Genomic DNA, 10965 nt, shown 5'->3' with positions numbered 1-10965 from the left:
GGGTTTTTTTTTTGCGTTTGGGGGCTTTGTTTGTTTGTTAGCCTATAATTGTTCTGTGTGGTTGCTTTTCAGTGTGTGCGTGTGCGTGGGGGCTCTCCGCGCAGGCTGGCAGTACCCATCCTGCTGGCTGGAGGCGGCCGAGAGAAAAGCCATGTTTCCGAAAGCAGACTTCCACCTGCTGCGGTTAAAATATTGTTAAGCAGCCGGTTCCTGCGGCCGAGTTAGGGGAAGACTGCCTCAGATACTGTGGAAAAAAAAAAAAAAAAGAGAGAGAGAATTGGCAATGACTGCCGAAATTGTTGCAGACTCTTGGTGGTTTGACTGCTGAGGAGGACGTGAGAGAGAGAGAGCGCTGTTGCACACACACAAAACCACAGAGAGAACCCACAATTTAACCAACATCCCCAAACCCAAGTTTTCAGCTGGGGACCTTTTAGCCTCAGAGTTTGCGATCGGCTGCGACCTTTCTTTTTAAATTAATGAAAGATATTATACCAAAGACAAGTACAAAGACAGATATTTAAAGCTTGAATGCTGTGCACTGAGCTTTTTGCGTTTTTTTTTCTTTTTGCGCAAGAATGATTGAAAGGTCATGACACGAACACTCTTAGAGCAACTCGAACCAAACTACTGAAGCTGATTTTCAAGGCTGCTTAGAAAAAAAATCTCACAGAGAACATTAATGGATTCCTGTTGTGTTTAAATTCTCTACAGATTATACTGTAAATATTTTATGAAGTAGAGTATACGTGTGTGTGCGGGCGTGTGTGTACGTGAATATGTATATAAAGTTGTAGCCAGCTGACCTTTGATCAGAAAGTCTAGCTCGTGTACTGCCTTCTCTGAAGACTGACCCCGAATTTCCCTCTCTTAGAGAGCGATTTTTGCCTACGGAAGAGGTTGATGTATTTTGCTTTCTCTTGGGACTATAGAGAAGTCACCTGGAAGAAACTAATACGCAACTGACTCTCTGGGAAGCCCAGGCTTTGCATGTGTTGCTGACCGCGTCTTGTATTTGACCTGCCTATTTTTTACCACGGTGTTTGGGAGTTTGGAAGGAGATTTCCCCTGACTTTTTGCGTCACGGCCGCAAACTAGATGCACAGGTGTCGCGGTAAAGCCCCGCACGGACGACCCTTTCACTTGTCGGATTAACGTGATCTGTTCCGCCGCACCAGGAAGCCAAGAGTTAAGTCTCGGCGTGCTCGCTATCTCAGCCGCCTTCAGCAAAAAATTAACTTTGGGGACTGGCATAGAAACAAGTTTCCCCCGGGTCCTCAGCCTGTATCCGTTTATGTTGGTCCCCAGAGAACAGATCGCTGAAGAGTTACGCTCGTTTCGCTGTTTTGTAAAAACTCTGTGGAGGTCTTTCACTCAAAAGGCTTGTTGTGATGCGTATCCCCGTAGATACCAGCACCAGCCGCCGCTTCACGCCGCCCTCCACCACGCTGAGCCCGGGGAAGATGACCGAGCCGCTGCCGCTGCCCGGCGCCGACCACAGTAGCGCCTTGCCGGGGAAGCTGCGCAGCGCCGACCGCAGCATGGTGGAGGTCCTGGCGGACCACCCCGGGGAGCTGGTGCGCACTGACAGCCCCAACTTCCTCTGCTCCGTGCTGCCCACCCACTGGCGCTGCAACAAGACACTGCCCATCGCCTTCAAGGTACGTCTGGTAGCTACCGAAAATCGCGCTTCTGGGGGCAGGAGAGGTGGGGAGGGAAAGGCAGGCTGCGCGCCTCGCGGTTGGGGGCGGACACGGGCCTCCGATCCCGTGTTCGGATCCGCGCCCGGATCGGCCAGGCGACCGGCTTGCCCTGGCTGGCAGGCCACGTCGCGGACGGCTGTGGGTCGCAGCCGATCCTGCACCTCCTTGCTTTCCTCCTTCCATCCCTCCTTCCTTCCTTCCTTTCGCTGTCCTAATGGCAAATCTCGACAGCGTGGGAGAGCACGAGGTGATCACGAACAGCGTGCATCTCGCCTGGGCTCCGGGCAAGAGCGAGCAGAGACGGCAGCTGGGGTATGCTGGGGGCTGGACAGTATCCTTCCAGCCGCTGCCTCTGTCTTCTATCCATTCGTAACTGGTAGTTAGTCCCGGCTCAGCGCAAGGGAAGAAGAAATTTTAACATTATAATAATAATAAAAAGATAAAGGCTAGACCGGAGGCGTTAGGCTGCCCTGGGGACCAGTTGCCGGCGCAGCCCGTTGCGGGTGGGTGCAGGCTTCCCGCCACTGAAGCAAGGAGTCCCGGGCTGACCCAGAACCTCATGCAGCGGCGGTGGGTCCCTCTTCTTCCAGCTGCGCGGCGCACTGCCCGGCGGCACCGGGGGCACCGCTTCACCTCGCCAGGCTGCCAGGAGCTCTTAGGAAAAAGAAAAAAACAAAATACAAACCCCAGCCACATTTCCTTTCTCGGGCTGTATTTTATTATAATCAGCGTCGGGGCCTGGCCTAGACAGACCCTGCGGCCGCTTGGACTCCTGTTTGCAGAGCCCGGGGGACGGCTGCGCCCTTAGGCGGCCTGCTTTCCCGTTACCCGGGTTCAAGCCTTTGACTTGGCTCAATCGCTGTCTTGTTGATCGTACAGGTTTTCATGCTACTAATGTAGATACGCTTCCGAACAGGGAAAGGAAAAGGTAATTATTCACGTTATCCTTTTCACCGAGGCGGGAGCCGGTAGAGACATGCAGCTACCTGAGAGCCCCCGGGGTTAGAGTTAAGATCGGGATTTGTGAAGTTCTTGCTTTCTTCTGCGGTCTCTGCTAAACACCGGCCGCCTCTCTACGACTGTTTTGAAGGCCACCAGACACAGGTCTTTCCATGGCTTTTGCGGGGAGGAGGGAAGAGGGAGAAGGGGGGATCAGTTTATCTCCTAGAGTTCTGGAGAATCCTGCCGAGGAGGCAACTTCAGGGAAAAGTTTTATTATGTCTGGAGAGTCTTCTTGGTTTACACATACGTGAGTCGGGGGAAGGGGAGGAACTAATCAGCACGGTCAGTCCCTAAATTCAGACATTTAGATTAATTACTTTACTGTCACCCACGCACTAGGCAACTGCTGCTAATTACTCGGGAAGCTCTCCTGGAAGGCAGTTACTGTGTGGAACAGGGTTGAGAACCCACTCCGCCCTGCCAGGAAGGGAGATAAGCAAAATGTCCACACGCGATCAGTTTCTCCTAGGGGGTCCTCTAAGGTCGAAGGCCACCGCGGAGACTCCCCGCCGTGCCACGCGTGGCCATGCCTAGCCCTACCCATCTCCCTGAGGGGAACTGGAAGGAGGGCGAACCAGCGGTGGCTCTTCCCGCTCCTGCTCAGCCTCCCAAGCCGCTGGCCGCAAGCGGTGCTGCCGCCCGGCCGCGGTCGTCTTGGTGCCGAATTGCTGGGAGCAGCAAGGTTCGGCGGAGACCTGGGCCCCAGAACCCCTCTCCTCGCCGGACACGGGGACCTCTGACGGCAGGAGGCTGCCTTGGTTGTGTGAAAATAGCCCAACGCCGGGGGCTGGTTTCAAGAGATACGAAACGCTCCTTTCGTTCCCTGTCCTCTCTCACCCACAGCTGCTGCAGCCCTCCGTTTTAAGTAGCGAGCGAGCTCCCGACTTCTGCAGACAGAATAAAGGGTCAAGTTCTCCAAACAGATGTTGCCTCAAAATAAGCGTTTGTCAGGCTGAGATGGTTTAACCCAGAAATATACAAGGGGGGAAAAATATAAACAAACAAAACCCCCAAGACATTCCCTGAAAGAACCCAAACCAACAACCAGTAACAAAACAACAAAAAAATCGAACAACAAGCAATTCCGCTCTACCTCCCTCTCCCCCTCAAAAAAATTAAAACCCCAAAACACCAAAAAAAAAGCCCAAAAATAAAAAACAGAAGAGGGTTTCCTTGTGAGATCCTGAACTGTTGTGCTGGGAGGCACCTGTTTGCTTGGACTCCCGGTTCTCCTCTTCCCCTCAAATGCTCCTGTCGTGGGACTGCTGAGAAATGAGTCTTGAAATAATTTCCCAAGTCTACAACAATTACATTGGTTTTATACTGAGTATTGAATATTTGCAAAGGTATTTTAGAAGATGTAATTTTGACCACCATTTCAACCAAGAACCAGAAAAAATCATTCACATAATTCCTATGCTGCCAATTACCTTTGCACCTGTCAGAAAAGAACTGAGTTTTAGTTTGATCTTTAGGATTTTATTTCAAACTAAAATGGACATTTCCATTATGTTCCCTCCCCCCCCCCCCCCCCCCCCCCCCAAAATAAAGATTCTGAGAAGCTTAGAAAATAATGAATGTAGGAGGCTATATAGATTCACTGCCCAAATACTGCTAGAAATAATCTAATTCTTATTTTTAAAGGCCAGTTTTGTTTGATGTGGCAGAAGTAGGTAATTTAGATACCAGCCAGTATTGCAGCTTTGATACTCTTCTGGCTTCTTTGGAAATACATAGGTTTTAGAGCTAAAGAGTACAACAAAGAGCTAGATAACTCCAGTCAACAAGTCTAAGCTTATCTGTTTAGTCTTATTTCTAATGTAAATGTTTGTGTTTCTGTTGTCTCTGACTTTTAACTCTAGTTTCTTTTTCTGGGCTGTGTTAATTTTTATACTTGCTTCTTCTTCTTCTTTTTTTTTTTTTTCCCATGTGTCTTATTGCTGAGGTTGCCTTCAGGGTAATCTGAAAACAATGAGCTAAAAAAAATTGTCTGGTAAGAGATAACTGACCCTAGATTCACAAAGGTGTTTCATTCCTTAAATTGTGAGCTTATATTTCCTTAAATGAACATGCAAACATTTGCATTGCAGGGGGATGAGGGCGATGCCCTGATTTTTCCCTTTCCCTTTCTCATGCCTTTGATATAGGTGCATACTTTAAGGGTTTATGGTAACTTTTTAAGAACTAGGTGAGCACACTCAGTTCACAGTTGCTGATCTTGTGAGCCAGTGTTCCCCATGACAGAGTGCTGTGCAAGGAGAAGATCTCCTAGCTTAAACATTTCAAGCAGAGACTAATTTATCCCAATATCAGGGAAATTCAGAAAGCTGAGCTTAGCACAGGCCACAGAAATGCATTACGACACACAGAAGAGAACAAAAACCCAAAAACTTGGGCCACAGAGGAATATGAATACAGAAGTTGAAAGAGATACATAAAGAGGGAATTTTGCACAGTGATTTTTGACTTTGCGTGTGGAAGTGAAAAATAAGGGTTATTGGTGACAAATGAGAGAGCAGAGAAGTGAGAAACACAGCTTTCTGTACCTGAGACTGGAGACCTCTCTCACATTGTGGGAAGTGGATCAAGTAAAAAGAGCTGCAGATGCTGTTTGGAAAGAACAAGTGTTATTACAAGCTAATAGAAATAAGACTGGGCCGTGCCCAGTTTCGGACAATTCTAGCTGCATGGAGATAAGCTAGAAAACTCTTAAGAGGAAGGAAAAGTATCAGGCTGCAACTCAGAGGACATGATGCAGGACCACTTCCTCTTAGAGTGTGTAAATGAGGAAATTAAAACTAGCTAGAACTTTTTTTTTAAATTACTATTGTATTTTTTTTATGGTAGTAGTCCTGAGACTGTACACTAGAGACGTCGTTGGTACCATAGGCAACCTAATTCAAGCTCTTGCTTTTGCCAGAGTAAATCAGGAGACACACCAGATATCCATTCAGTTACAGCAGGGTACAATTGTTTTGAGAATTTGGTCCTGCTCAAGAAGATAAGATAACATTTTCATTGTTTAACCAGTGAGAACACAAGCTATAAAATTTGTTAGACATCTATATAACTCTGAGCATCAAAAATGCAGCAAATCCTGTGTTCCTAAATATTCATTTGATAAATGGAGCTGCAGTGCAAACATTTCGGATCAGGTGAAAGGCTTTGTCTGAGCTATTGCAGATTTAATTAGTTCAGATCACGATTTCCATCCATCAGGTTGCGGGTGAGGTCTTAAGTCAACAATTTGCTTTCATGCTTCTCAAGGAAAAAAGTAAATTGTTCAGTAAGTTGTGATTAAACATTCATTTGAGGCCTGCATTTCCGTGGGCTTACTCTAAATGTATACTGGGACAGGTCTGTTCGGAGCAGTGCAAGAAGACAAGGAACTGATGCAGCTGTGTCCATGAGATGATAACTTTGGTTTTGTTTTCTCTTGGATTTTACATTCCCAGCATTGTGCTGACTCCACTATAACTTAAAAGTAGTGCTACTGATGTAATTCAGACCAGAATCAGTTCCCGTTACTTGAACTTATTTACTGACAATTACAGAAGTATGTTTTGGAAAGCTTCTTCCAAGCATTTTTCAAGTCAAAGTACACATTATGCTGTGTATTTCAATGTGAAAACTTTTCTGTAGCTCTGAAAACTAGGAATGGAAATGACTCCTGTTTTCCCCAAACAGCCTCTCAGCCTACGTAGACTTTCGCTGTTACTGCTTTTTTTTCCTATTTGCTCATGTTACTTGTTGATCCTCTGTGCCCTTAATTAAGTATCGTGTAAGGAAACTGAAATTTCTGCTCCTTGATTTCATAGGTGGTGGCCTTGGGAGATGTGCCCGATGGGACACTGGTAACAGTGATGGCTGGAAATGATGAAAACTACTCTGCAGAGCTCAGAAATGCCACAGCTGCCATGAAAAACCAAGTAGCAAGGTTCAATGACCTCCGATTTGTGGGTAGAAGTGGAAGAGGTATGTGTTCTCAACTATAATTTGATCATGTTCGCCCTTTGTTATGTCAAGTTCTGATTATGTGGAGGGAATGTGAAGACTGTGTCTTTGGAGTATCCTGCAGCAGGGAATGCTACAAGATCTGGCATAGGCCAATTCCAAAAGCACAGAATTAGCTATATGCTTTTATGTTGTTGTTGTTTACCCTGGACACTCATCTGTGTTGCTTCAATTTTAAGCAGTAAAATAAATCATAACAATAAAATAAATCATATAGACAGCAAGTTACATTTGACCTTGGAAGTTATCTTACCAAATTTAGAACAGCACAATGGTACCCACATTTAGGTTTATTTAAGCATATTTTTAATGTTAAATGAGAATTTTCAGCTTGTCTAAAATCTCACGAAGCTCTCATTGTGTCCAGACACTCTCTGCAAAACTCTGTCCTTGGAACAGCAAGTCAACCTAAAATTACAGGTGTTTCCTGCATAGATCTAAAGAATTTCTGGGTTTATCATGTCTTGATGAAGACACAGGGCATTTTATTCAGGGTTATCTTTCTCTGAAATAGATGTAGAGCAATATGCAATAGTCCTGTTATTTCATGTGGTCCTGCAAAGTGGATAGCATAGATCAGAACTGAAGAGATGAGCTTAATATCTGACTTGCAGCATCTTGATGATAACCAGTAATTACCAGTATGGAAATAAAAAGGCCTTGTGAGCATAAACAGCAAATAAGAGTCAAAGTTGGCAAAAACTGGAACTGTATGAAAATGTTTTTAGGAAGCTGCAAACAGTGCCTGACACATGTTGCTTCCATCACGTGTGAGTGGACAGGTGTACAAATCTTGATCCAAAAGCCTGTAAAATCAGCAAAAGGACCCTTTGCACCTTCACTCTAACTCGAGTCCATAACGTTAAATTCCAAGCAATCACATTTACCTTTGTATTACATGATTATTTTAAGTACTCCTCTTCCATTATTTACCCTTGCTGTGAACAGAGCCCCGCTGCAGGGGCTGATGGTGTTCAGTAAAACCCATAGGAGAGAGACGAGGGAGCTGTTGCTTAGAAAAATCTTGGAGAAAAGATCAGGCTCTCTGTTTTAAGGTCAAGAATGAAAAACTGTCTCACCTTTCATCTAGCTTCATATGCTAGTTACTTAAACATGGTTTTCGCTCATGTCTTTAAGTGGAATTGGAACGTAACATTACGATGTTCCAAACACAGCAGTGTTATTTAGGAATGCTTCAACGTTAAAACACTCACAAATGATAATGTCTACTGCACATAAGTAGGTTTCTGCATCTTACCTTTTTGAGCAATTTGTGTAATGATGTCTCTCTGAACCAGATGGCGTATTCAGGGTGTCCCTCTTTGCCATTTTCCTCTCTCTCTCTCCCCATGTGAGCATCTGAGCCATCTTCTGATGCGCAGTTGTGTGAGTGGTTCTTACAAACAGGAATGGAGTTATGAGAGTTACAAAGGTGACCCACTGCTGGTCGCTCTTGTCTCAAAATGTTTTATGCCAAATGGGAGATGGGTCAGCCTTCAGACTGAAGAAGTTACCCTGATTATACACATCAGACTGTATTTGCCTTTGAAGTGAAATGCATCTGTAGATACTCTTCCCATAGAAACAGTCAGCTATTGTGGAAACACAGGTGCAAGTGTTAGGAATATTTTAAGAATAAAATACCAATCCAGTCCCTCTGTATCCTGTAGCATTTTTAGCTGAGGATACAGAGCAAGATGTCTTTTAAATCATGTTGTTTGGGCTGTCTTCAAAATGCACCCGGTGGAAAACACCCGCAGCTGAGAACGTAGCTTCATAATGCTAGCAAAGGATAATAGTAGGGTAATGCAGAGAAAATTATATCCATTTACTGAAAACATGGGAGATGCTGTAATGTCTAAAAGTATCAGTCATTAAACATGTTCATTTGTTGTATTAAAGGTACCACCTTTTCAGTAAATGGAATTTGCATTATGATTCAGAGATGACTGTTTAGACGATTCAAATGAATAGCTGGCAAAGTGGTGGAGAAGCTAATAAAAACAAACCTGTAGTTCAGTTCCTGGCCATAATGATGAAGCTAGAAACCATAGCAGTGGACTGTGTAAGATTCAAGGTCAAAATCCTGAAGCTGAGAGAGAACAGTTCCTACTCATGCAGAAGATTTAATGGGTAGTGTAGTTGAGTCCCTTACCCTGCTCTTAACAGTTGCTAGTAGCCAGTCACTTGTGCACAGGCATAAGCATTGTATGTTGTAGGATAGTCAGGTGTTTGGGATCCTTTAAGTGATGGAGTGATTTGGGAACGCTGAGTGCTGTTAGTCAGACTTCGAGGTTAAATCTCATCACCTCCATTGGCTGCCCATCTTTGGAGCGAATGACTAATGTATGCTTTTGTTTACTCCTTGAACAGGGGATTGTTTTCCAAAGGTGGGGATTGTTTGCGTTTGGTTTGGGATTTCTGAGGTGCTGTTCTGTTGAATTTGTATAAAGGCTAGAGCGTAAGGTAGCTGCTTCAAAAAGCTTTGCTTCCTTTGATACTTGGGCAGAGGAAAATTAACTGAAACTTTGTTTGCTGTGTAATATTTGAGTTTGAGTAAGTTCAGTTGCCACCAGTGATAATGTGTTGCCAGGAGTATTACGTGAACAGTGATTGAAAGTTCACGTTGGTTATGATCAGAGTGAACGTTCTTTGTGTACTTCAGGTGATTTTAAATCCCTGCTGAAGAACAGGGAATGGCTTTGACTGGTGACAGATCCCTGTGCATCAGTTATATCATGCAGGTGCAACCACCCCTGTTAAAAGTCTTGCCAAACTGACGGCAAGCCACCGCTCTCTCCTTTCTAAGAGAGCAGGAAATTGTCTTTCTTGACATTCTTAATAAATACTTTTTTTTTTCCCTGTGGGCTTTAAGTGAAATCTAGCAAGACAGTCTGACAGCTGTTTTGAACTTAAGACTATTGCCTAGATTTTCATCTCAGAGAATAAGTGGCTCTGTACTGACTGAGAGAATTACAGCAATTCCCCCTGTTGTGGGGTCTGACCTTGCCTGTTGGTCAGAGCAGACACACAAACCAAATACAGGCCAAGACGTAAAGAACTAAACTACATTTCAGTATTTGTTTTGTATTAAACAGCAAGCAGTTGCCCTGTGTTGCTCTGCCTGTGCCTGTTGCTCAGAATTGAAAAGAAATAATAAATAAGAGCAACCCACTTGATTTTTTTTGACACCTAGAATGGGAACTGAGAATATTGCAGGTCACTCTGAACGTCGAGATGTTGTATAAAGGCAATTTGGCTTGCTTTCCCAAACAAAACAGATTTACATTGGAATTGGCTGGGCTCCAGAGTTACTATTCCTCACCCTAATTTGAGAATGCTGCTGGGAAAACCTGCCTGTCTGGCTTGTAAGCCCAAGTAGGTAATTTCTGAAAGAAAAATATAGTTTAAAACTTGAGCCAATCACAGCGCCCCCCTCCCCCTCCCCCCAACCTTGCCTGATTACCTTGTCAAAAAGAAATAATAATCTTTATTTTTCTCCCATTGTTCACAAATGCTTCAAACTTTAAAATGCTACTACTACAAAATGCCCTGTTTTCTGAATATATAATGAACCTGTTTAGGTTACTGTGATGACATAAATGTGATGCAAAAAACTTGACACCGTAGAAGTTCATTGGAGAAAATTAAAGATAAATAGTTATTTTGGAGAGGAAAAGATTCATGGCTCAGTAAGCATTACATATTTTCCTCATGGAATCATTAATCCCAGTAACTATCTTCTTTGTAGAATGTAACATTTAAAAAAACCCAACAAATAAACATGTTTTCCAGATGAACATAATTATTAATAGGTTATCATAATAGTAGCTAATGGGGAGGTGTCTCGGCTTGCTGCAGAAGATGTCAGTCTAAAGCTGAGAGCTGGAGCTTTGTGACAGGCTTCTAGCAAGGCCTTTTTAAAAAACGTGTCTTGGAAGGGAGTGGGAATTAAGCCTATATGTGTATATTTCCTGCTAGCTATTGGAATCAGTGCAATGGAGAAGTTTCCTGATAGTTTTCCACTTCCACAGAGCCAAAGCAGTGCTCCTTTTTCACAGGTGTAGCTGGTAGGAAAGCACAAGAGAGAGATATTGCCAAGCGTGATCAGAAGTTTCTGCCATCAGGGATCTTCTTTTTCTGGATATAGTTTTGGAGAAGGAAAATAATTTTAAGACAGAATCTTTAAAATACTTAAACCCCAGAAATTACTGTCCTGAACTCTGAGTCTTCTTGAGTCAGAATT

At 44.1% G+C, this 10965-nt stretch overlaps 1 protein-coding gene across 2 annotated transcripts in view; it reads left to right on the top strand.

Annotated features, from left to right (window-relative positions):
- The first annotated feature begins 487 nt into the window (after window positions 1-487).
- RUNX1 (RUNX family transcription factor 1) overlaps window positions 488-10965 on the top strand; it is a 76115-nt gene continuing 65637 nt past the window's right edge. For both annotated transcript variants that reach the window (XM_064152159.1, XM_064152158.1), the window contains exons 1-2: window positions 488-1661; window positions 6524-6680. In XM_064152159.1, the coding sequence (XP_064008229.1) occupies window positions 1392-1661; window positions 6524-6680 (427 nt within the window). In that variant the 5' untranslated portion in view covers window positions 488-1391. The remainder of the gene's footprint in view (window positions 1662-6523; window positions 6681-10965) is intronic.

Source organism: Pogoniulus pusillus, chromosome 12 (assembly GCF_015220805.1).
Source record: "Pogoniulus pusillus isolate bPogPus1 chromosome 12, bPogPus1.pri, whole genome shotgun sequence".
Taxonomy (NCBI): domain Eukaryota; kingdom Metazoa; phylum Chordata; class Aves; order Piciformes; family Lybiidae; genus Pogoniulus; species Pogoniulus pusillus.
Note: the sequence above shows the minus strand (reverse complement) of the source record. Positions and strands in the feature narration are given on the sequence as shown.